This window comes from Furipterus horrens, unplaced genomic scaffold, assembly GCF_987537825.1.
Source record: "Furipterus horrens unplaced genomic scaffold, mFurHor1.1.pri manual_scaffold_5, whole genome shotgun sequence".
Lineage (NCBI taxonomy): Eukaryota > Metazoa > Chordata > Mammalia > Chiroptera > Furipteridae > Furipterus > Furipterus horrens.
In genome coordinates this window covers 102,639,600-102,667,336 of record NW_028327175.1, presented here as the reverse complement: position 1 = coordinate 102,667,336, position 27,737 = coordinate 102,639,600, and the positions used below count along the sequence as shown (strand labels likewise).

At 34.6% G+C, this 27,737-nt stretch overlaps 1 protein-coding gene and 1 pseudogene across 1 annotated transcript; one reads left to right on the top strand and one right to left on the bottom strand.

The window, feature by feature from the left end:
- Positions 1-182: 182 nt before the first annotated feature.
- SEPTIN14 (septin 14) lies at positions 183-23,492 on the bottom strand. Its single transcript, XM_090276951.1, has 7 exons — positions 23,479-23,492; positions 15,051-15,237; positions 12,492-12,653; positions 6,384-6,480; positions 4,886-5,054; positions 3,495-3,627; positions 183-362 (listed from the first exon to the last, which is right to left on the bottom strand). The coding sequence occupies exons 1-7, from the start codon at positions 23,490-23,492 to the stop codon at positions 183-185; spliced, it is 942 nt and encodes a 313-aa protein (XP_090133077.1).
- Positions 21,472-21,994, top strand: LOC150009185 (small ribosomal subunit protein eS26 pseudogene; annotated as a pseudogene).
- Positions 23,493-27,737: the final 4,245 nt, after the last annotated feature.

Below are 27,737 nucleotides of genomic sequence, written 5' to 3'. Positions count from 1 at the left end.
TTGTTCTAAATTCTGAGGATACAGCAGCTAATAAGAGGGTCAAGCTCTTGAGAGTTGGAGAAAATATACAATAAGCAAATTTTAAAAATTAGTAGAACTTTAATCAGAGTTAAGTGCTATGAAGACAATCTCAGGAAGTCACAATCTCAGGGGCTGTACAACAGAGAACAGTTAAAAGAGAACTATTTCTTACGATCTTTGTCCTTTTTTGTACTGGTGTAACCCTGAGTCTGCAGTGTTTCAGAGCTGGCCTTCATTTTATAAAAATTCATCATTTTTTCTTCCAATTGCCTTTTCTCCTCCTCAAGTTTTATTGTCTCCTCTTGCTGGATTCTTTTAAGATGTTCAAACTTGTCCTGTAGCTGTGAAACGAAGATGTAATTGTGACTCAAAGCACAACGCGTGGCATATCCCCAGGAACGTGCTTGGGATTTTTGGTTTGTTTGTTTTTTGTTTTTGTTTTTGCTTTTTCTGGTTATCAGACATATATTAATCATTAAAGTAGAGCTTGGTATTACTAACTCAACAATTTATGTTTGACATAAATATGCAGATATAAAATGTTTTCATCAATTAAATTCTATAAAGGGATCCCCATTGAACCAAACGTAATAAAACCTACGGCTATAAGTAGCACTTAATTTTTAAAATACTTTGTTTTTCCAAATTAGGTATATTTTCTCACTCTGCACTTCCCCACAAATCTCTTCAAATAAAATTTGATAAATTAATGCTCATTAAAAATATATACATTAAAATATAGCATGCATTATGAAACAATTGTTGAGACTTTATTGGATAAAGACCTTTTGAAAGAAAGTCCTAATTTTCTTAAGTGAAATCAGCATAATTGTAGAAGGAAATAAAAATCTTCAAGGACCTCATTCAGTTACTTTTTATTTACTTTTGAGGTTTTATTTAATCTGTAGGATTTAAAATAAATCAAATTAGCAATCTGAAAGAGATGATATCAGCTTTGATTCCATTAGAGATGGGCCTAGGTCTTTAAAATTACTTTATTCAACAATGTAAGGATTGCTTGTATGCATCAGAGGATGTATGTGTTTTAAAGCTATGGCTTGTATATCATAAAAATATAAAGGACAAGTTTATTTGCAGTTTAACTTTTTGAAAAACAAATAGGCCAGGGATTCTACTGCCATAACATTAATCATTTGGTGTATATGGCTGTGAAGAACACAAACACAGTGTAAACACTGGTGATTTTCAACCCGAAGAATTCATTAGAATTATTCAGTGAGCTTAATGATCTCTCAGTTTCAGGCTTCCCACAAACCAATTACATCAGGCTATGTGGAGCAGAAGCCCAGGCATCAGTGCTTTAAAAAATTCCCCAGGTAATCTTAGTATGCAGCAAAGGTTGAGATTCACGGTTCTAAATAAAGATCATATTTTCCTTTCCTGGAGTCAGATGTCCCTTGGAATTACGTCTTCAGCTGCGAGAAGCAAATGAGCATCTAGACCCAATGGCAAGAAGAATGATTGGAAAGACTAGGGATGTGAGAGTGTGGTATCTGTAAGTGATGGCAAAAATCACTAAGAAAATGTTCCTCTTAAAGATGGGAGGGTGAGAATAGAAATCAGAGAAAGCTAAACTTCATCCTAATACAAAAACATTTCAAATATTAGCCACTCTGATGAAAAGCCTGAAGATTTCCCACAAAACAGGTACAAGGCAAGGATGTCCCCTCTCACCCTCCCTTTCACATTGTACTGGAAGTCCTTGCTAATGCAGTAAGACAACAGAGGGAAATAAAATATATACAGATTGGGAAGGAGGACATAAAACTGTCATTTTCACAGGCAACATGATCATCACTGTAGAAAATCCAAAAGATTTGGCCAAAAAAGTCATTGGAACTCATGAGATTATAGCAAGGTTAATATTCAAAGGTTAATTGCTTTTCTATATATCAGCAATGAACAACTAGAATTTGAAATTAAAACACAATACCAATTGCATTAGCACCTCCCAAAATGAAATACTTTTGTATAAATATAAGAAAATATATACAAGTTCCATATGAGTAATAGTACAAAACTCTGATTTTAAAAATCAGAGATGATCTAAATAAATGGAAATTCCATGTTCATAAATAGAAAGACTACATATTTTCAAGATGTCAATTCTTCCCACACAACCTAGAGATTCAATGCAATCCCAATCTAAATCCCAGCAAGTTGTTTTATGGATATTGATACACTGATTCTAAAGTTCATATGGCAAAACATAAGGCCCAGAATAGCCAACACAATACTGAAGGCGAACAGAGTGAAGGACTGACGCTACATGACTTCAAGACTAGCTATAGTAATCTGACTAATGCTACAATAATCAAAAACATGTAATATTGGTGAAAGAATACAAAATAGATCAATGCAACACAGTAGCTTAGAAATAGATGAACATATATATAATCAATTGATCTTTGACAAAGAAGCAAAAGCGATCACTGGAGGAAAGATATCTCTTCAACAAGTAGCACTGGAACACCAGAACAACCACATGCAAAGATATGAATCCCTTCCTAGCTAAGGTAATGGAATTTCTATTACTTATAGTTCAGTTGTCCTTGACTGAGACATCTGGTATAGCACTTAATCACTACCTTATCTCTGCCAAAAAAGAAGTTCATATTCTAAAATACCCACTAAACCGAAATGTTCTTAAGTTGAAACCACATTCACTTAAGAGGAAAATATTTATGATTCCTAAATACTCCTTTGCCAAAATCTATCAATGGCAAATAATCAAAACCTCTTTTTCAATTTCCTTGGAAACAAAATGGAATGAAATGAAAAAGTAATCCACATAATTCACCAACTAAAAATTCTTTAATTAGTCAAGATTTTCATGAGTCAATGTTTATCTGCTTTTTAAAATGCAGGAAATTTTTTAATGCAGTAGTAATGTTAGAAAGTACATGACTTCACAGAAGTCAATAGCTTAAATCTGTTATAAATTTAACTTTATGCATAAAAACTCAAATTATAAATAAAATAAAGATAAATAGGTTTTGCCCTGACCAGTGCAGCTCAGTTAGTTGGGTGTCAGCCCACAAAGCAAAAGGCCCAGGTTCAATTCCGGGTCAGCGCACATGCCTAGGTTGCAGGTTCATTCCCCATTTGGGGTGTATGAGAGAGTCAAGTGATCGATATTTCTCACACTGATGTTTCTCTCCCTCTCTTTCTCCCTCCCTCCCGTTTCTAAGAATAAGTAAAATGTATTTTTAAAGATAAAAAGGTTTTACATATTTATTTTAGGGCTTATTAAAAAAATTCTCCAAGTGATCTAGAAAAAATTACAGACTATAATTTTAAAGGTTGTATTCAAACCCTATACAGTAAATAGATACTTTGTGAAAAATAGCAAGTAGTGTTAAAAAAAAATCAAATAATTTACAAAGATTAAATACCCCAAATTAATAGGACAACTAAAATGACTGTAAATTGTATCAAATTGAAGTACTTGCTTTTTTTTCAGCTTCTTTAAATGTTATTTCTTTCTCCTTTACTCGCTGCACAAACTTCTGTTTCAACTCTTCTTCTTCCCTCTGGCATTGATCTTTGAACTCCTGTCTTTTAGCTTCATAGATCTCTTGAAAACTAAAAAGAAATGTTTATTACTTTCATATTAAAATGCAAATATAAATAGACACATAAAATACATATTATACATTAAGTCCCATGTAAGATCATTTACTAATATTCTCCCATGTATAGGAATGGAAATGTCTGTATTATGAGATATAAAAATGAGATAGATGCAATATTGAGTATAAGAGTATATAAAGAGTATATATAAAGCATGCTAGAATTTTGAAAAGTTATATCAGTGATTTCTTGCTTCTACAACTTTTGTATTATATCACACTCCTTCACATCTTTTCACAGTAGAATTTGGGGGAGCCTCTAACTTATGAGGTTCTCAAAATAATTAAAATAAAGCCAGGTATCTTTCAAACTGATTCATTTAAGATAGCCAATTCAATTTTGTTTGTGCTCAAAGTATCAAAACTAATACAACTGTCATACTTTCACAGTACAAATACTACTCCTCTTCAACAGAGCTAAATATACCTGCTCTCCAACTATTTTCACTTGACTTCCATGACTTTATGCTGCTGCTTTTCCTCTTTCTGCCATCCAGCCCTCAATATTCTTTGCATCCTTCTCAATAGCCTTTGCCAACCTTTGTCAATCTTTGCTAATATTTGTCAATTTATTTTCTGAACTTCTCTTTTGGGTATACACTTTAATATATACTACTGTATATCCCTCTCATCGCGGTTCACTTATCACAGCCTCACTGTATCGCGGGATTTTTAAAAATATTTAATTATTTATTGCGGATTTTTTCCGCTATATCACAGGATTTTGCAGTACTGTACATGTATGTCATTAAAGTTACGTAGGTTTGAGAGTGTAGAATATGTTTAAGAACATTAGTGTTTATAAAAGTGTGGAAAAGGTTAATAAGGGAGTGGGAAAGGTTAATAAGGGAGTGGGAACGGTTTATAAGTGTGTGGGAAGGGTTTATAAAGCCTTAAAATATATATAAATACTAAAATAAAAGGTTCCTACTTCGCAGATTTTCACCTATCATGGTGGGGGTGGTCTAGAACATAATACACGTGATAAGTGAGGGAATACTGTACACATATTGGATACACATATTTTAGCATATAAATAAGCCCTTGCATTATGTTGCTCTTATAAATGTTCTCTAAGTCTGAAGATGATTTGAAAACATAACATTCAGAATAACCCAGGATATAAGACATAGTTATTCTCATTCCCAAATGATTGTATCTCATGATGGTAGGGGCTTTGTAAGTCACCCTTTAGCAAGATCTCTACTCACCTAACTGGCTGGTTGTCTGGGCCCACATCAGTAAAGCCTATTTTCCGCAGTTTTAAGCTCCTATAATGTTCATAGTACTGGGTGTGAGTTCGTTCTTTCAGGTCTTCTGTATTTATACAAAGAAGCATATCCCGGAGCTTAACAAAGTCACAGTGATTTTCATTGTCCACTAGACAGAGAAATAATAAAGCCACAACACATTATCATCAATCCCTGGCACTTGGTAAGTTTTATTGAACAAATGTATTCATGAAAAACACTTAAAATAACAGCTAAGAGATCATTCTGATGAATAGCCATTGTTTTAACCATGTAACTACAGTACATACTGATTACAAGCAGACTTTATTTAAAGACCAGAAAATTTGCTTTGAATTTATTAGCCAAAGGATAAATATGAAACAATAAGTTTTCATTGATAATTATATTTGTATTTTACAAACTACCCTTAAGGTATTTTACAGAGTGCTAACAAAGAATTAATATAATTTCACTAAAGTAAATAATTTCATTAAATTAAATCCTGCTAACATAAATATAATTATAATTGTACATGCATAAGTTACCTTATTCTATTTATACAAGATATTTATGAGACTGAATTAGTCAACATTCACAATAAATCAATATTCAAAATAAATCAGTACATTCACATGGCTGTCATCCAGGAACTGAACACAACATATTGTGCACTGTGTTTGATATTGCAACCAATTTAATATTCATTAAGATATGTTCTTTTTAACTATGCATCATAATTTTAAACATTTCTAATATGTCAATTTAAAAACAACATTTGGAAACTCATACAGGTAGAGAAAATTCAAACCCCAATAACTAGTATTACAAGCATATAAACTAGATAATAAATAACTGGCTATTATAATATTCCAACTCATCATGATGCTAGAAAACTAATTATGAATGTCTAGGTGTAATCCAAAGGTAAATTATATTTCTTTATTTTTAAAATAATTTACCATCCTTTTTCCTTGTGACCACTTTAAAATGTTTTATAAATTAGGTAGTAATTAATTCATGTAACATGTTTCAAAGACTAGTATTTAGTCTTCAATATGTTCAAAGTTCTTTTGTTCAAAGCAATTTCCAGCATAGGGAGTTAATATGCAGCTGGAAAATTGGGATAAGTGAGGAGGTTCTGTCCAGCCTCAATGCATTTTTGCCTAAAGCACCATCCAACAAACCCCAATGAGAATAAATCATAATCAAAGTAAGCATTAGCCTAAATAAAACAGGATCTGTGCTCCTTATTAGTAACTGTTAATTTACAGTTCAGCAACAGTTACCGATAGTAGCTCAATTTAAAATGATATTTTGAGACATGATTATATCTATATATACTATATATAGGATACTTATAGTATATATCATTGTATATACTATATATACAACATATGTACATACATACATATACACACACACACATACATACACCTAACCAACCCAGAGCAAGCTTGCTCACTATCATAATATTTACCTTGTAAAACTCCCCAAGGGTACTGACGGCCTCTGACCATCCTTTTTCCAACTCTCACCTCATCCGTACACCCCACTACAGCAAAAGGTAATTGTTTCTAAAAAGGAAGAATAATTTTAATCACATTCCCTTATACTGGCATGACATAAACTGTTACTCTTATTTCTGTTATGAAAATAACAGAGACAAGAATGACAAATTAAGCTTATTCAAACAAGAGATCTACCCTGCCTAAGATTTTATGACTTTGCAGTAAACATGTGCAAATTTATTTCTGCAAGCATTAGTGTCAGGTCCTGAAACTATCCACTGAGTAGGATCTAAACAAAGGCATTATGCTGTGGGAAATATTTACAAAGAGCAAAGATTTTTGTAGATATATCATTTTTTCTCACATTATCTTTACCCTGAAATACAAAGATAATGTCAAGAAAATAATGTACAAATCACTTTTTTAACTCTAGTATAAAGTTAAAAGGTGAAAGTATTAATAACTATAACTAGTTAATATATAATATAAAGTATATTAATAAATAGTGCTTCATATATACATATTCTTAAATGTACATATATAGGAATTCTAAATACAATTAAAGGGTCACTTTAATCACTTGATGTTGAGATTCAGGGGAAGTATGAAAATTGAGATCAGGGCTGGGTGGTGGATGAAGGTGGAAGAGGGCACAGGGGTGGTAAATGGTAACGGAAAAATACAACAAAAATGAACTACTAATAAAAAAATAGCATCAATTGAGAGAGATTAGGGGAATAGAAAAGCAAAGTAGGAGGGCAATCATTGGTAAGGATAAAGGGTGCAGAGGCAGAATATGAAAAATTTTAATGATCTCTCAGAAGTTATATAGATGGCCTGTCTGAATAGAAAAGTTGATACACAATGTCCAAAGTAAAAATCATTAAGCATTATGTCAAATATTTAATAATTAATGGTAGTCTAGTAATTAGTTTTGGCGAAAAATTGCTCCCTATGAGTTCCTTGGTGTACTATTAGGTAAGACAGGCCAAAATCTTTAAGATAAAATAGAAAAAATATATAATACAGAAGAATAAATTAAAAACATACATTACTTACATTACTTTAATTTAGAAATATATTTATATTTTGATATCTTAAAATAAATGTATGGGAGACCTGTCAAGATAGTGGAGTAGGTAAACTGTGCTCACCTCTTCTCACAACCACTTCAGAATTACAATTAAATTATAGAACAATCAGCCTAGAAAACCATCTGAAGACCAGCTGAACAGAAGTCCTATAACTACAGATACAAATACGAAGCCATGTGAGACTGGTGAGAGGGGTGAAGACACAAATGGGCTGGCCTCATACCCATATGTGGCAGTTGAGAATCGGGAGGGATATCTCAGCTGCAGAGGTTCCCCCTGAGAAGCAAGAGGCCCCAGGCCGGAGCACCAGTGCTGGGAAAAAGAGCCCCGCAGCATCTGGCTGTGAACATCAGTGGGGATTCCATGCTTCCAGGTAAGACAAAAAGCTGCTGGAAGCCCAGGCATCCTCTTACAGGGCCCGGGCACAGATGCACTTGCTCACGGACACTCCCTGGGCACTTGTGGAGCGACATCAGCTTGGGAGGTGCCAGAGATGTACAGGGAGAAACTGAATTGTGTGGCTTCAGGGCAGAAGGTACAGCTGCCATTGTCCCCTATGTTGAGCCCTCCCTCCACAGGGCCAAATAAGAATCTGCTTTACATTGGTGAATTCTACTCACTCCCTGCTGATTCCGTGAGACCCAGATCTTGCACCACCATAGGCTATTATTAAATGTGTTGAGGGCACTTTTAAATAACGGTCACTGGAACAAGCACTGTGATACTGCAACAGTTGATCTGATACCCAGGATGGCTACTAAGTGACTAAGGGGCACATGGTGTATAAAGCATAGATACTGCAGACAAAGAAATGATTCACGTTCTGGGCGGGATGGAGCAGGATCACATGAGATTACATCACACTGCTCAGAACAGCATACAATTTAAAACATAAGTTGTTTTTATCTGGAATTTTCTATTTAATATTTTCAGACTGCATTTGACCATGAGTAACAAACTATGCAAAGTGAAACCACAGTAAAGGGAGAACTACTGTTTTGAAAAACTGATTCTAAAGGTTATAGGGAAAGGCAAAAGACCCAGAACTGCTAACCTAATATTGAAGAACAAAGTTGAAGAACTGATACTACTTGTCCTAAGACTTACTACAAAGCAACAGTAATCAAGACAGTGTGGTAGTAGCAAAAGAACAGATAAGTAAACCAATGGAACAAATCTATGCCCACACATGCATCCTTGATAAAGAAGTAATGGCAATGAAATGGAGAAAATACAGTCTTTTTAACAAGTGCTGGTGCTGCTGCTGCTGCTGCAAAAAAAAAAAATCTATAAACAGATCATATTTCACAAAAATTAACTCAAACTGATTCATAGACCTAAATTTAAAATGAAAAACTTTTCCTAGAACATAATTAGGTGACCTTGGGTTTGCCAATGACTCCTTAGATACAACTAAAGCTATGATCCATGAGAGGAAAAAATAGATAAATTATATTTTATTAAAATTAAAATTTCTGCTTTGTGAAAGACACTGCTAAAGAACATAAAAAGATAAGCCAAAAATATTAGCAAAACAAATGTCTGATAAAGGACTGATATTCAAAATATATAAATGTCTCAAAACAAATAACCCATTTCTAAATTAGCACCATATCTGATGATATATATTATCAAAAATAGATACAGGTGGCAAATATGTATGTGAAAAAATTCTGAACATCATATACATTAAGGAATTATAAATGAAAACAAAAATTAGATACCACTACACACCTATGAGGATTGTCAAAATCCACAATACTGACAAAGATGTAAAGCAATAAGAACTGTCATTTATTTCTGGTAGGAATGTAAAATGACAAAGTCACCCTGCAAGACATTTTGTCAGTTTCTTTCAAAACAAAACATAGGCTTATCATATGGTCAGCAGTCACACTCTTAGTATTTATCCGAATAAGGTGAAAATTATGTCCTCACAAAATCCTGGACACAAATGTTTATAGCAGCTTTATTCATAATTGCTAAAATTTAGGAGTGATTAAGATTCACTTCAATACGTGAATGGATAAACAAATTGTGGTTTTCTTATTTACTTACTTATTTAATTTTTATCCTCACCCGAGGACACGCTTATTGACTTTAGAGAGGGGAGGAAGGAGGGGAAGAGAGAGGGAAAGAAACATCGAGGCAAGAGAAAAACATCAATTGGTTGTCTCTCATGTGCGCCCCGACTGAGAATCAAACCTGCAGCCCTTCGGTTTATGGGACGACACTACAACCAAATGAGCCACACAGGTCAGAGTGAAAAAAATTGTGGTACATTTAAACAATAAAATATTGTTTAACAAAGAAATCACTATCAAGTCACATAAAGACATGAAAAACGTTTTTTTTTTAGATAATTTACTGTTAAATGAAGAAGTCACAAAACAAAATGGAGTGGGACACCTGTCAAAGATAAATTTAAAAAATAGTTGTTGTCAAATACTATTCTGGATTTCCTGAGGTTAGAAAGAGGAAAAGTGTCAAATGAAAAGGTAATCATTCTTTTTTTAAAAGTCTGGATTTTTAAAAGAACTTTATCTGAAAACACAAACCATTTCTATTACATGACAGTCATAATTTAAGAACCTGAAAAAAAAGATTTAATTCATAAATACAGTTAGGAATGTTTGGCATTAATGAGTGAGTTTTAAAAACACTGCTTCCACCTTGGAAATCAACATGAATCCACTATTGATCGATATCATCTGCTCTGAAGTGTCCCACTGTGTCTTTTTTTTTTTTTTTTTTTTTTAAGCTAGGAGATTTTTCTCTTACTTTTAATTATCAAAATGGAAAAGGCTTATTTTTTAGATTGTAAAATTAGTTGTCTTCATTTGAATAAAGTTCAAAACATACAAAAAAGTATAAAAAGAGAAAAATCACCCATGATCCAACACAGAGTGATAACCACTAGTAACATTTTGATACATAGTATGCGCTTCTATACACAGACATAAACCACCTATGTTTGTATGTATACATATATTTTTACTTAGTCTTTTAATGGGTTTTTCCTTTTTTTATTTTTTCTTGATTTTCTTGTAACTAGTCTTTTAAATGACTCAATTATCTTTTTAAATGGCTCAGTGTTCCACTGCAAGTCTCTATGTGGAGGACTTAATCAGGCCCCTATTTAATGAAAATTTTAAACACTATAGTGTGCCACTGAACCCTCGAGCCAAAAAGATTTTCAAACCAGAAGTTTCCAACACAGAAAAATCCTAGTGATGCACCAGTAAATAGAAATTATTTACCAAAGTGGTCAGAGCTTTTGCTAGGGGACAGATTTCCCACAAACTATGCTGCAGTTCTTTCTAACACCTAAGTGATGAGTGTGCTGGGTACAGCCTGTGACTCGGATGCAGAAGGACAAAGGGAACACCTCTCTGCCACTCCAGAAGCCTCCGCTGCCCCACACCATTCAGTGAGCTCTTCCTGGACACTCCCTGCAGGTCAGCACCAGCCAGGGACCAGGGACTGAGCCCCTGCCCCATGGAAGGGGCTCAGCCTAACTCTGTGGAGGTGTTCAGTGCCATTGTGTCTTCACATGCCTCCTTTTCTGCAACTTTCAACCAAGCAGGTTTGAGGAGAAAGGATTAGAAAGAACTGAAGTTAGTTCCCTAGTGAATAATTTAATTAAAAAATCTGCTTTTCCATTCACATTACAAACTATCACTCTTACTTACTTTACTGCTAAGTTCAGATTCTCTCCACACTTAAGAATGATTTGCTTGAACTTAACCCAATCTCACTAAAACAAAATCTCATAGGGACATCTCAGAACACTACTGTTGTCAAAGGCCATTTTATCCCACCCTTGCATTTCCTACCATGATGCCCCTAATATTGTTCTGAGCTCATTCAAGTGTCCCCATTGGGCCCAAGTAAAACCTTGAGAATTCTCTTTAACATAATTTAAAAATTGCATTTATCACTTGCCTTAAATGACAGGATTATGTAATCTCAGAGAAAATTTTTATCATAAATGCCATGTAATTTGTTCTTCCAAACATGGGAAACATTCGTTGCTCTTCATGACTAAGGAGACTATAGGGTCCCAATGTACTCCTCTTATGGGTTCTTTCTGAGCCTCAACAAGACATGGAGAGCTTTAAATGCATATTTCTAAATGAATGGAACCAATCTAAAAAGGCTACGTTCTGTATGATTCCAACAAAATGGCATTCTGGAGAGAGTAAAACTATGTAACAGTGAAAATATCAGTGGTTGTCAGCAGCACAAGGGGAGAGGGGGAGGGTGAAATAAATAAATGGAGCACATGTAATTTTGGAGACAGTGAAACTCTTCTGTATGTTACTATAATGGTGGATACATGTAATTATATATTTGTTAAAACCTACAGAATGTACAGTAAAAAATGAATGCTGATCTGACCAGTGTGGCTCAGTTGGTTGGAGCAAAATTTTAAAATGAGAGAAGGATTTGAGTAAACATATATCCTAGGAAGAAATGCTAATAGCCAAAAAAGCATATGAAAAGACCAAATATCACATAATGACATTCATATTACATGTCCAGATCAGAGAAATCTACAGAGAAAGAACTTGATTAGTAGTTGCCTAGGGCTGGTGGAGAGGAGGGCTCACATGTAATAAGTGAGAGAAGCTAAAGATATAGGGTTTATTTTTGAGATGATAAAAATGTCCAAAAGTTGATTGCGGTGATGGTTGCACACATCTGTAAATATACTAAAAATTATTGAATTGTATATTTTAATGGGTGAATTATAGGTATGTAACATATATCTCAATAAAGCTGTTAAAAAACAGAACTGATTCTCAGTGCATACTTCTCAACATCAAAAAAATAAAACATTTTCCACACTGGATCTTGAGGGGAAAAAAACATATTTATAATCTCTTGGTTGGTTACAAGTGACAGTATATTACTAATATTGTGACAAATTATATTTGATTCTCTCATGTAAAATAGAATTAATATTCAATAGAAGCTTACATTCATTGAGGAGTTCATCTGAGCAGTAGTTTCATCATCTGTTGGGAACTGGTATATATGGATGCCATTACTGAGCAATTCATTCATAATCTTACATTTATATTTCTGTAACTCATTTTTAGAAATTGTATCAGCTTTGGCAATCAGTGGTATAATGTTCACCTATTAAGAAAAAAGAAAACAAAATCTCACCTTTGAGGATTTGTTGTTGATCCTGAGATTTTTAGTCAAAACCTCACAATATTTGACGATAAATATTTGTTTCTAGATAATCACTATAATGCTTTCCTCACAAGATGGCTTTGAAGATAAATTGTTATGAGAGTTCAGGTTTAGAAGTCTTAATTTTTGTTCCTTTCTCAAACTTTCTTATATTTCTAACATGGCAGAAGTTAGTAAGGCATTAGTAAGATGATGTAGTCTATTTAATTAATTAACAATTTGATTTCATATTTAACTGAATGCTAAAAACCAGAAAAGACCCTTCATCAAAACTATAAAACAATTTTTCCTCTACCTGTCATTCATTTGCATCACCTTCTTCATAAATCCATCTTAATGTTGCAGTTGAATAGATTCTTGCTCTACCTATATGTCTTTGCAGATAGATTTGCTTGTGTTTCCCAAAGACCACCTAAAAATAGTAGACTTTTTTGTTACCTTACTCTAAATGCTAAATGTCTGTAGGTAAGTATATGGCACCTTGCTAACATTTGTAATTTGTAAAAAGGAATTATTTTCATATAGCAGAGTTGAGGTTGAAATTTATTTATAATACTTTCTTCCTAGTTCTAAAATATAATTCCTCCTGTCTCCTTGTATATACACCTTAATAATTAAACTCTGTAGAAAATAACAATATACAAAATTCAAAATGTTTTATTATAATTACAATAAGATACCTTGTTAAAGCATAGCTACACAATGTCAAGCTCTGTGATATAGTAGGAATGTGTAATAGTCAGTGTTGAATATATTGTTTTCATTTTAGATTCTTCAAAATACATTTTTTATAACAAATCTTTGTTCAAATCTAGGGCTTCGATGTTATAACACAGATGTTCAAACTTTTGTCTAGTAATTTTAAACAATAGTTTCCACAGTAAAAACCTGACAGCTGCTAAGATAGCTGTACTGCATTGGATTGTATTGGTGACAAAGGTAAGAAAAGAAAACCTCCAGTGATGGTGTATCATTAACACATAAAAAAAGGAAAACTTGCTGTTAATAATTCCACAGGTGTTCAGATTTGAGGAACAAAAGTCACTTATTGCAAGGAGAGCTGATCAACCTGGGAGAGGAGACAACAGATATACATGCAGCCTGGCCCACCCTGTAAGTAATGGTCTTGGCAAAAATGAGCAGTTTCCTGCATCTGGAAATAGCTTGATGATTATAGATGCCCTTAAAGTTAAAAATAAAACTTTGTGTCCCTGCTTATTGATTATACTACAAATTGGGAAATTAAGGCAACTCTTAATTTTAACTAAAAATATAACTTTTTAAAACTACTTGGTGATACATGAGATTTAACTATAAAATTTCTTTCTAGTTTGAACAATACATAGCAAAAGTCAGGCCTTTTTTTTAATCAAAAAAGTAATCTTAGAACTGTTCCTCTCTTCAACTGAAGTTGAAAACATTATGTTTAATCAGGGTTGAGTGCAGAAAAGAATCTCATCATAGAAGTTTCTTTCATATGTAATTTGACCCTCTGTTGGAAAAAAATACCTGTTGCATTCTGCATCCTGTCAAGACCAGTATCCAGGATCATGAAAGCTTTGTGTTTTAAAGTATCAGTGATACCAGATAAATATTAAAGGAATAATTTTATAATAATATAGAGTAATTTCAATTTCAAAAATATGGGCAAATAACCACAACCTGAATTATTATTTAATCACAAGAAAAACTAAATTTTTATTTTTATTTTTTACCTTCATCTCATTATCCTAATGCATTTTCTAATTAAATTGCTTGAGAAAGCAAGATAAGGTTGAAATTTATCAAATGCTGTTATGTGCTGAATACGTTTCTCCCCTTTCTCCATTGCATATGCTGAAGCCCTAACCCCCAATATCTCAGAATGTGGGTGTATTTGGAAACATAATCTTTAAACAGGTAATTAAGTTAAAATAAGGTCATTAGGATGGACTCCAAACCTATCCTACTGGTGTCCTTATAAGAAGGAGAAACTTAGACACACAAAGAAACATCAGATGTGTCCATAAAGAGAGATCATGTGAGAACATGTGTGAGAAGGCAGCCATCTGCCACTCAAAAAGTTTCAGACGAAACAAAATTTGGCAACACCTTGACCTTGAACTTCTAGCCTTGAGAACTGTAAGAAATTTAATTTCTATTATTTAAAACGTTTAAATCTGTGGTGTTTTGTAGCAGTATTCTTAGGAAACTAATATATATCCTTTTAAAATTAATAATAAATATGATATATACACATAATACAAAATAAGTTATTGTATGAGAATGCCTTCAAGATATGTATTATCTCAAAATAATTATAAAATCTTGATAGGTTGATAGGTTTACCAAACACACCTTATTGTCAATGTTCTTCAAGGTTAATATATCAAGGGCCTTCAGAGAATGTCCTGTAGGTGAAATGAAGTAAAGGCACACATGGACACGAGAATCATGGTAGTCAACTAAGGAACGTTGAATTTTCAATTCTTCTTGAAAATAGGCCTCAAATTGAGCATCTAAGTAGCCAACTATTGATCGGTAGCTGAAAAACATTTAACATAATATAGCAATAACCTCTGAGGTCTACATTTTTACTATTTAATGAATAGTATGTGTACTCATAGTTTGTCATATAAATAAAAATGTGCATAACGTTCTTACAAAGATAACAATTACAAACCAATAAAGACCCATGGTTTACACTGTTTATAGAAATGGCAAAATGATCTTTCAACTCAATGTAATCTCAACCAGAAACCAAATTTTAGTGTGTATATGTATATAGAAGTGCAAAGGACCAAGAATGGTTAAGACATATTGAAGAAAACAAAGGAGATATATTTTTCATATGTCAGGTCTTTTTTCACCCCCACCCACCCCCCCAAAAAAAGCCTGTAAAATAGATCTCTCTCGCTCTTTTTCTTTCTTTCTTTTTTTCTTTTTCCTTTTTTAGGCTTTTTAAAAAATTGTTGTTCCTTTACTGTTGTCCTGATTTTTCCCCCTTTGCTCTCTCCCTTGCCCACCCCCACTGCTCCCACATTCAATCCCCACCCGGTTATCCATGTCTATGGCTCTGTGTCAGGTCTTACTATGAAGTTAAAATAATACAGTGTGGTAGCAGCACAAGAATAGATAGACTAAAGCACAAGAGAATTTTTTAATATGATAGAACGTTTCTATGTCACAACTGAGATGATGGATATATACACAACTTTATGCAACTTAAAAACATACACTTGAAACCTATATGGTTTTATTAATCAATGTCACTCCAATAAGTTCAATTAAAAAAAAAATATATACACCATAAAGGGAAGCTTTACTGTATGTAAAATTTAAGAAGACTGACATCATAATCGTGGCAATGAATACTTCCCTGCTTTTTAACAACTATAAATATGATCTCTCTACTAATAAAGGTACCTCCGTGGGATCTGTGGAACCCAGCAACATATGCCAGGGAACCAGGAGGAGTTTTGCTCAGCTGCACATCTGGTAATAAGCAGACACACCTCCCTACAAGCTGCAGAACCAGCAGAAGCCAGCAGATCTGCCCCAACTCCTCTTCCATGCAGACAGGGAAAAACTGGAGAGTGTTTACTTGAGCACACACCAACAGAAAAAGACATTTGTAGAAGTTCAGCAATTAAAATGGGAGATTCCACTGGAGCATAGAAAAAAGAATAAATGTTAATGCATTGGAGAAGGTAAGAGGAACTTTGCCAGTGCCAACCTTTCCCCAAGGCAGCGCAGCCTGGAGCTAACACAGCTGGCAGCAACCTTTCCACATGGGAGAGTAAGTGCCCAGCAAACCACACACACACACACACACACAAAAAAAAAAACCAAACCTGTAGACGATACATAAGTGAAAAAGACAAAGGAATAAAAAATATATCACTACAAAAAAGTCAACAAAATACAAAGGAATGAAAAAAGAAAGGAAAATAGGAAAAAAAGAACTACAAGATAGAAAACATTTAACAAAATAACAATAGTTGGAGGCAGCCGTCCGTCTCGAGAGACGATGGTGTAGCTTCTTAAGAGTCTATCTGCACCGCCGAGAATGGCTGTGCAGTCCGACTCGGGAGTGACACGGTATCTGTCTCCTCCCGTGTTGAATCGACATCTTGCGATGACGCTGGAGTGTCCTCTCCAGTGAAGCTGAAGCTACAGAGCCTGGGCAGGGTGATATGGAGGGTCTGCTGTTGCCCATGCAGCAGACCCCCTCTCTCTTCGCAGCTGAAGGGTCCAAGGGAAAGACGGAGTCAATACAGCTTGGCTTCAGGTGCGCCGCAGGAGTTGCCGGTGTTGACTACAACGTCAAACCGCCTTAGGGACTCCGGCTCCGGATTTTCTGTCGGGGTTTACTCCCTTAGCCTTTCCCCTGAAGAGGTATGCCGCAAGGCAGCGGAGGTTTTTTGGAGTCAGAGTTTTCCTTCTCTGATGTGCCCTGACTGGAAGATCGAACCAGCGACACTTAGCTCGCTCAAAATAACAATAGTAAGTCATTGCTTATTAACCATTACTTATATGTCTTACTATATTTTATATATTATAGGCCACATATAATAATTACTTTAATGGGTTAAACTGTCCAATCAAAAGACACAGAGTGGCTAAGTAAATTTAAAATATATGTGTGTGTGTGTGTATTCAACTACATATGCTGTCTACAATATGCCCACTTTAGAATCAACACTACATAGAAAGTTAAGGAATGAAAAAGACAATCCACACAAATGGTAGAACCAAGAAAGCAGGGGTGGCTATACTTATACCAGTCAAAATAGGATTTAAGTCAAAATTGTCAGAAGAGACTAGGGTATTTTATAATGATGAAAGGACCAATTCATTAGAAAGACAAACATATACATACACACACACTCAAGAATGGAGTATCTGAATATAAAAAAACAAAAATTCAGAGAACTGAAGAGAATAGTATATAGCAATATGAAAATAGTAAGAGATTTCAATACCCACTTTCAACAATAGGTAGAAAACATCCAGAGAGAAAATCAATAAAGAAGTTGCTGAACTCAGCAGCATTATATTACAAAAGAACCTAGCAGATATATACAGAATATTACACCCAACAGCAGCAGAATATTAAGCAGAGTCTTAACAAATTTAAAAGGACTGAAATTATACCATGTATCATTTCTGACCACAATGGAATAAAACTAGAACTCAGTAACAGAACAAAAATTAGAAAATTCACAAACTGGGAAATTTTAAAAACACACTTATGAACCATATTAGGTCAAAGTAGTCAAAACATATTAGAAAATATGTCCACACACACAATACAACAACAAAAACTCATAATATACCAAAACACTGTGAACAGCAAAAGTAGTTAATAGAGGAAATTTTTTTTTAAACCCTGGAGTTTTTCATTCATTCTTTTTTTTTTAATTAATTAATTAATTTATTTATTTATCTGTTGTTTTTTTTTAAATTTTTTAGAGAGAGGGAAAAGAAGAAAGAGAGGGAGAGAAATATCAATGTGTGGTTGCCTCTCACGCGCCCCCAACTGGGGACCTGGCGTGCAACCTAGTCCTGTTCCCTGACTGGGAGTCGAACCAACGACACTTGGTTTGCAGGCCGACGCAATAGAGGGAATTTTATAGTGATAAATGTGTATATTTTTTTAAAAAAGAAAGTTCTCAATTAAACACCCTAACTTTTAACCTCAAGGAACTAGAAAAAGAACAGCAAACTAAGCCCAAATTTAGAGAAAGAAGGAAATAAAGATTAGAGCAGACATAAATGAAACAGAGGCTAGTAAGACAATAGGAAGCATCAAAAAACTAAGAGTCGGTTTGATGAACAAAGTTGACAAACCATTAGCTAAACAAATAAATAAAATTATAAAAGGTGGAAACCTTAAAACTGATGCCACAAAAATAAAAAGTGCCATAAGATACGCTTACGAACAATTATATGATGCGAACAAATTAGATAACCTACAAGAAAGACATACCTATAAACATGCAATCTACCAAGACTGACCTATATGAAAAAAAAATAGAAAGCCTGAGTAGATCAATAATGAATAAGATTGAGTCAGGAACAAAAAAAACAAGTCTACCAACAATGAAAAGCCGCAGACCAAAGAGCTGCAATACTGAATTCTATCAAACATTTAAAGAACTAACACCAATACTTCTTAAACTCTTCCAAAAAACTGAAGAAAAGGGAACATTTCCAAACTCATTTTGCATGCTCAGAACTACTCTGATACCAAAGAGAGATGAAGACGCCATAAGAGAAAAACCACAGGCCAATATTCCTGATCCTCTCAGATGCAAAATTCTTCAACAAAATCCTAGCAAATTGAATTCAACAGCACATTAATAGGATCATACACTATGAGCAGGTGGAATTTATCCCCACAATGCAAGGACGGTTCAACATAATCTAATAAACTACTGTGGCATACCACAATAGCAGATTAAGAATAAAACTCATATAACCATCTTAATATATGCAGAAAAAGCATTTGACAAAATGTAATGCCATTTCAAAATAAAAACTCTTGAAACTAGGTATAGAAGATATTTATTGCAACAAAATAAAGACCATATATGAAAAGTCCATAGCTAATATCTAAATTGTTACATTTATGAGCATTAAACTGCTTGTAGTACCCTTCTTATCCTTTTAATAGTTGTAAGAACAGTAAGAATATCTCCTCTTTTATTCCTAATATTGGCAGTGTTTGCCTTCTCACTTATTTTGCTTGCTCAGGCTGGTAAGCGAAATAGATTTTTTACTTTACTGATCTTTCCAAATACTAGGCTTTGGGGTTTTATTGATTTTCAGACCTTTTGCTCTTTTCATCAATTTCTACTCTACCATAAGTTTTCTTTTCGTTTTCCTGTTTTAGGTTCAATTATTATTTTTTTTTTTTTTTGTCTCATGGCTTAACATGGAACTTTACATTATTGATTTTGGATTTTTCATCTTTCTAATATACAGATTTTGTGCTATAAATTTCCCACTAAGCAATAGTTTTGTAGCATTTTATAGTTTTTTAAATTGTGGTAAGAACATTTAACATGTGATCTACCCTTATAACAAATTTTTAAATTCACAGTACTGTTAAATATAGGCACTATCATCTATAGAAGACCTCTAGAATGTAATCATTTTGCACAACTGAAAATTTATACTCATTGAACAGCAACTCCCCATTTCTCTTTTCTCCAACCACTGGCAACAATTTATACTCTGCTTCTATGAGTTTGACTAGGGATTACAATAAAAAAAAAAATTTTTTTAAAGCCCAAATTCTGTGGATAGCAGGTCATAACTTGAATAGAAAGGCATTGTCCACAAACATTTTATGCATTTTCTATGATATATGACATATTTTAAAGAAATTTGTTATATACTATATTATTATAAATGCATTTCAATTATTAGAAAATGTAATAACTGCATAAAGGATGATTCTGAGAGGACACCTACTAAACTTATAATGAATGGTTATTTTTAGAAAAATAAATGGTGCAAAGTTCTTAAATTTGGCTAAAGGGGTTTTCATTTCATCTGGATTATTTGAAACTTTCACAGAAATCAATTAATTTATGACTTGGATAATTAATAGAAAACAAACAATCCAACAAGAAACTAAATTGGGAACATCAATTTTAAAAATATTTAAGAAACTGCCCTGACTGGTGTGGCTCAGTTGGTTGGGCATCATCTCACAAAGTGAAAGGTTGTTGGTTCGATTCCTGGTCAGGGCACATGCCTGGGTTGCAGGTTCAGTCCCAGGTCAGGGTGCATATGAGAGGCAACAGATTGATGTTTCTCTCCTTCCCTTTCTCCCTCCCTGCCCCTTTCTCTAAAAAATAAATAAATAAAATACAAAAAATTATGATCCCCAAAAGGATATGTCTGCCTTCTAATCCCTGGAATTAGTAAATGTGATCTTATTTGAAGAAGAAGAAAAAAATAGTCTTTGTAAATATTAATTAAGAGGCTCAATAGGAGATTATCCTGGATTATCTGGGTTCACCTTAAATCCAACAACAAATGTCCTTAAAACACATGAAGAGGAAGGCAGATATTGGGGCTAATGTAGCCATAGAAAATGCCAGTGGCCAACAGAAGTTTTAAAAAGCAAGAAAGTATTCTCTCCTAGAGTCTCCTGAAAGAATGTGTTGCCAACACCTTGATTTTGGACTTCCAGCCTACTCAGCTGTGAGAGAATAAGTTGCTGTTGTTCTAAACCACCCAGTTTATGGTCATTTGTTACAGTAAACTCTTGGGAAATTAACACATTGTTGACCTGTCATGAAAAAATGCATGTTTTCAAGCCCAAATGTTGTTGACCAATAACAAGTTAACTTGTATTTGCACTTGCATTAGTTTATACTAATCCTTAAAACTGAGAGTAATATAGGACTTTGTAAAAGTTTTCTTAATCATGTTCCATCGTGTTTATTATAAAAAATTATTTTTCTAGATATTCTGGGTTTATCACAGTTTTAGTATTGCAAAAATTTCAAGTATGGTGCACTGTGATGGTGAAGAATTTTTCCATGAATTATATTCAGACACTGTTTCTGATTGTCCAAGGACTTCAAAGTATATAGCAGTGATGTGGAAGATGATAGTCTGTCTAAAGATAGTTATGAATCTGATATTAGACCACCAAAACGACAAAAAAGAAATGTTATAGAGGGTTTCGCGACGCTTGTTGGAAAATAATTTCAGCGAAAACGCTGAATAATAAAGAAGATTTAAGTGAAGTGGATTGCCATTCTTGGTGTTCGTCAACTAAGGATTCTTCCGGTGTGAGCGTAGGGATCTCGCGCTATATAAGAGTGCCAGAGCGGAAGGCAAGTCTTTTCGCGGGTCCTCGCTTCCAAGATGACCAAGAAAAGAAGGAACAACGGTCGTGCCAAGAAAGGCCGCGGCCATGTGCAGCCTATTCGCTGCACCAACTGCGCCCGATGCGTGCCCAAGGATAAGGCCATTAAAAAGTTTGTCATTCGAAACATAGTTGAGGCCGCAGCCGTGAGGGACATTTCATAAGCGAGTGTCTTCGACGCCTATGTGCTTCCCAAGCTGTATGTGAAACTGCATTACTGTGTGAGTTGTGCCATTCACAGCAAGGTAGTCCGGAATCGCTCTCGTGAAGCCCGGAAGGACCGAACACCTCCACCCCGATTCAGACCTGCGGGTGCTGCCCCACGTCCTCCACCAAAGCCCATGTAAGGAGCTAAGTTCTTAAGGACTGAAGAACAGTTCTCTGGAAAATAAATAAAATGGAAGTTGTACTTAAAAAAAAAAAAAAAAAGAAATGTTATAGAATCTGATAGTGAAAGTGATTTTGAAGAAGAGTGGACAGAAAATGACATTACACCAACTTTGGAGGATTATACAAATATTTCTGGTGTAACTGTTAAACTTAATGATCCACAGAATGTCAGTGAAGTGAAGAATTTACTTTTTGATAATTTTTTAATTTAATTGCTTCTCAAACCAATTTATACCACTGCCAAATAGAAAAACTATAAAACATCTGCTAAAACTTTAACATGGACAGAAATTATCACTAGTAATATGAAGAAGTTTCTCAGTTTATTGATATTGATGGGATAAAAAAATCACATTGGAGAGATTACTAGTCAATGGACCAGTAATCATACCAAAGAAAGTTATTAAAAGTAATACAGAGGATATGTACAAAGTTTCATTTCAATACATTATGTATAAATAAAGTATACTGAAGTTTATTTCAATTGTTTCATTTTCATATTCAATTATGAAAAATTGGCCAGTGATATTGTTACAGGACGGGGTCCCCAAAATTCCCCCAGAGTCCATGGTTTGGGGACTGGGGGAGGGGACTCAGTGGAGCACAGCCATTTTTCCTAAGAGATGCCTCTGCATATCTATGGCTGGTAGCTAGTGTCCTAGTTATGCAAATGGCTTTGGTCCTTCCAAGGCACCAAGGAGATAGGAGGGGCTTTGACCATAAAATGGTGACAAAAAGCTTACAGGGCCTGTGAAAGGTTCTACTAATGGTCAGAACAATTACCCCACCCATTACATCACATGCCACAGTCAGGGATTTAAAAATAAGACAGCAGCCATTTGAAGGGGTAGAACCATGTGGTTTTGAAAGGGAAAGGAGCAGCTATGCAGTTCATAAGAATGGTCTGGCCATGAGGTCCGGAATAGTAAGAAAACCTGCATGCTGCTGCCTTAATCATGCCGAATTCAGTGGACTCCAAAGCCTGGACTTTTGAACTTTTGAAACTTGGGATAGGCGGAGAGGACTCTCTTAGGACTTGTGCCTTTACTGGACTTCACCATGATCCAGTGGAACACAGCACATGTTTTCCTGGACTATTATATGGAGGCTGATGACATTGTACTCCAGACCCTGAAGGAGACAGCTGACAGATAAGAAATGGGGAACTTCTGGGCATGTATTTGGCTTATAGTCTTTTGGGAAGCAAGGGAAGTGCTGGGTCCCATGGGAGAACAGGGCTCTGAGCAGGAGTGCTCACTGCCCCCAGCCCCCAGCTTAGAATATTGTAAATAAAGACCTGCTTTTCTCAACACTAACTGTTGGGTTTTACCCTAAAGCGCCACGTGAGAGAACTCTTTTGCTCGGTAACAGTTTGGGATAGCTTTTGTATAAAATAGCCAGTGATATGGGATAGTTTTGTATAAAATTGCCGGTCAACAATGTGTTAATACAGGAAGTACCACCTATTGTGGGTCTTATTCCACAATACAACAAAATACGTACAATACATTAAGCATATTGGCCCTAAGCTTAACCCTATATTTAAAAAATACTTTCAGAAGTATTGACTATTAGTACTAGCGTGATATTCATTTTCTAAATATTAATAAATGTTTAAAGCAATACTTCAGTACCTTTACTATTATCTATTATTTTCATAAATTTCACACAAATTATTTTCATGTTTAAATTAAAACTTGAGTATTTGTTTAAAAGCTGGTCTTTATCCAGTGGTGTTCTGGTGAATGCCTAAAGTGTTGTTCTCTGGAAGGAAAAAAAATTATTTGTAGTATTTACTGATTTTTGTGGCATACATACTCCCATCTGGCCTATTTCAAGCTACCTGAATGATGTAACTGAATGTAGAACTGACAAAAGATTATGGCAATATGCTCTTACAAGTTTGTCTGAGCCAGCTTCAGCACACCACTGCATGTAACTGAAATAAGTCACACAAAACAAGTCTATATATGAAAAATATATTCACTCTTATGTAACTAACTTTAACTAGAACTGTAACATATAATACTGAATATTCATCTATTTCAAAAAGGAGCAAAAATCTAGAGCTATTGCTTTGTATAATTTATTTCCCTTTTACATAGTTTAAATCTGATATAGGAACTATAAAATGTCATCATAATACCAGAGGGAAAATAAGGAAATAAGCTAGAACTAATAGAAACTACATCAACAAATTTTTTCTATAATTTAAAAATATTGTAAGGAAATCAGGTAATTTGGTACAAAAATATCAATTTCATAATAAGAGGAGAACATTAATTAATTTGAAAGAATTAAAATCCAGGAGGAAAGGTTTCAATTTCCTTAGAAGAACATTATAATTCAGTCCATGCAGAAAGAAGGCAAAGTCCTTGAAATAAGAAAAACTTTCAATTAAAATAAGAAAATACTAACCTGGCTTCTTTGTTCATTTGATCACCAAATCCCACTGTTGTCACAACAGTTAATTTCAATTGAACATTGCTTTCCTGGAGCTCAAATGTCCGAATTTTAAGGTCAACATTTGAGTGAAAATGTGAGGATTCTTTTTCTTTCAAATTGGTATTAAACAATGTGTTAATCAATGTTGATTTTCCAACTCCAGTTTCCCCTGTATAAACATAGATACATCACATAGGGGCATAAGATGGCTACGAAGAAGTAACACTCTAACCCCTAGAATGGTTTAAAGGGTCCCAAATACTTCAAAGACAGTGATGTCCTTGAAAATATACATGGTACCGCTGACACCTTCAGTCATTAACATAATATAAAAAGAAAATATACACAAAGCTGTATTAGATTATGAAGAGTACTGAGACATTTAAAGAAAAAATGTTTAAGAAATATGGTTAAAATGATGGAATCTAATATAAACATGAAGATATGTTCTTGAATTAACAGTGTCAGTTTTTCACTGCTGAAGATAAATTGAAATGAGAATTTGGAAAAATTAAGTAGTAATTCAGAGGAGAAGATTGGCACTTACCCACACAGAGAATATTAAAAGAAAATCCTTTTTGAGTAGCTCTGTTCATCAACTGATGAGGCAAACATTCAAAACCAAAATGGCCAAGCGGAGTTAAACAACGAATATCATTTTCTCTTTGCTTAAAGAAAACACAAGGTAGAAGATTGTAATTAGAATAGGAAATATCATTTGAAAACATAATTATAACATTTCTAAGAAATTAAAATTGTTATCATACCTCAGGCAAACTGCAAATGAAGTAAATTTGGGAGCAAAAAAATCTTTGTCCAGATACATAGATTTTGCTATCATTTTCATAAATAGTGAATCTATCTGTGATCACACGAAAAGAGATTGTATTTTGAAATTTAAAATAGGAGATTAAAAAATACCACAGAAAAGTCCAGTGTATTACTTGATAATAATAAATTATTTTTTCATAGAAAAAAGGAAAAAATTAACATCCTTTTATTCTGTTTCAGTGTGTTAATGTATTTAAGAATCTAAATATATGTTAATATGTGTAAAAAAACCAAAGTCAATTTGAAATTTTACAAAAGGCAACCAAAACTTTGACTTTAAATTTGTCAAATGCCCTCTGAGAACTAGTGCTCTATTAAATTGTTAAAGGCATGAGAGACACGCTTTGCCTGCTCACACAACCATAAGTATTACAATTAACTCAAAAGAAAAAAACAACCAGAACTGCCAGAAAATCAAACTGTACGGAAGTCTGACAACCAAAGACTTAAAGAAATATTCATCCAGATGGGTAGGAAGGGCGGAGAGGACACAGTGTGGTGAAGGCAGAGGCAGAGAGGCAAGGCAGTGGCTGTGGTCACTGGAACAAGCAGTCCTGCATTCTCATGTGGTAGATAAAAGCCAGGAGGGACACTTGGGGAGTGATCTGAGCACCTGCCTGGCTAGACCCCAAAGCCCAGGATTCCAACACCAGGAAAATAAAGCCTCATAGTTTCTAGTTGTAAAAGCCAGTGAGAGTTGGGGCTGCAGAAGAAACTGCCCATCTCTCAGGAGACTTCACTTGGAGGGCTCCCACAGTCCTAGAATGTATGCAAACCCACCCACTTTGGGAACTATCACCAGGCCAACAGCTAGAGGGGAGCCAGTCACTTATGGGAAGCAGGTGAAGTGACTGGAAAGGGGGAGAGTGCAAAGCAAGCAGCATTGTGTCCTCTCTGACCCTTCCCCCAAATACAGTGCCACAAAGTGGTGAAATAGGTCACCTCACACTGACAAATACCTAAGGCTCTGACCCTTTCAATGTAACAGGTGCAGCAGCCTTACCTAATACATAGAAGCAAACAAAAATTGAGACAAAGAAATATGACCCAAATGAAAGAATAGATCAAAACTCCAAAAAAAGAACTAAGCAAAAAGGAGATGCCAACCTATCAGATGAGAGTTCAAAACACTGGTGATGATGATTCTCAAATAAATTATTGAGTATTGCAAACGTATGCGGGAAGAAATGAAGGTCACACTAAGTGAAATAAAGAAAAATCTACATGGAATCAATAGTGAAGGGAAGGAAGCAAGGGTTCAAATCAATGAATGGAACATAAGGAAGAAATAAATAGTCAACTGGTATAGAATGAAGAAACAAGAATTAAAAAAAAAAAATGACAAGAGATTAAGAAGACTTTGGGACATCTCCAAAAGTGCCAACATCTGACTCATAGGGATGCCAGGAGAAGAGGAAGAACAAGAAATTGAAAACTTATTTGAAAAAAATAATGAAAGGAAACTTCCCTAATTTGGCAAAGGAAATAGACATACATGCCCAGGAAGCACAGAGAATCCCAAACAAGCAAGACTTAAAGAGGACCACACCAAGACACATCATAATTAAAATGTCAATGGCTAAAGATAAAGAGAGAATCTTCAAAGCAGCAAGAGAAAAGAAGAGAGTTACCTTCAAAGAGGTGCCTATAAGACTATCAGCTGATTTCTCAAAAGAAACTTTGCAGGCAAGAAGGGACTGGCAAGAAGTATTTAATATGATGAAAAGCAAGGCCCTATAACCAAAACTGCTCTATCCAGCAAAGCTGTCATTTAGAATGGAAGGTCAGATAAAGGGCTTCCCAGACAAGGTAAAGCTAAAGGAGATCATCATCACTGAGCCCTTACTATATGAGATGTTAAAGGAACTTATTTAAGAAAAAGAAGATCCAAACTATAAACAGTAAAATGACAACAAACTCACAACCATCAACAGAATCTAAAAAAACAAAAACAAACTAATCAAACAACTAGAACAGGAACAGAATCATAGATATGGAAGGTTATCAGTGAAGAAGGAGAAGAAACGAAGACCAATTCTGAGGATAAAATGAACAAAGTCAGATGTATCACACACCTTGACTTTGAATAATACTACAAAGCTACAATAATGAAAACAGTATGGTGTTGGCAAAAATAAAAAATCCAGACACATAGGCCAATGGAAAAGAATTGAGAGCCAGAAATAAATCCACATGTATACAGGCAAAATAACTTTCCACAAAAGAGCCAAAAACATACAATGGATAAAAGAAACCCTATTTGTCCTGGCAGATGTTGCTCAGTTGGTTGGAGCATCATCGTGTAAACCAAAAGGTCATGGGTTTGATTCCAGTCAGGGCACATACCTAGGTTGTGAGTTCAGTAGCTCATTGGACAACATACAGGAAGCAACTGATGTTTCTCTCTTGCATCGATGTTTCTCTCCCTCTCATTCTCCATCCCTTCCTCTCTCCCTCTAAAGTCAATGAGCATGTCCTCAGGTGAG

Bases quoted from the DNA above. Each gene is read 5' to 3' on its own strand.
- SEPTIN14 (XM_090276951.1), bottom strand. The intron at 5,055-6,383 runs GTAAATATTATG...TTCTCTGTCTAG, and splicing joins CCCTTGGGGAGTTTTACAAG to TGGACAATGAAAATCACTGT. The intron at 363-3,494 runs GCAAGTACTTCA...TTCGTTTCACAG, and splicing joins TTAAAGAAGCTGAAAAAAAA to CTACAGGACAAGTTTGAACA.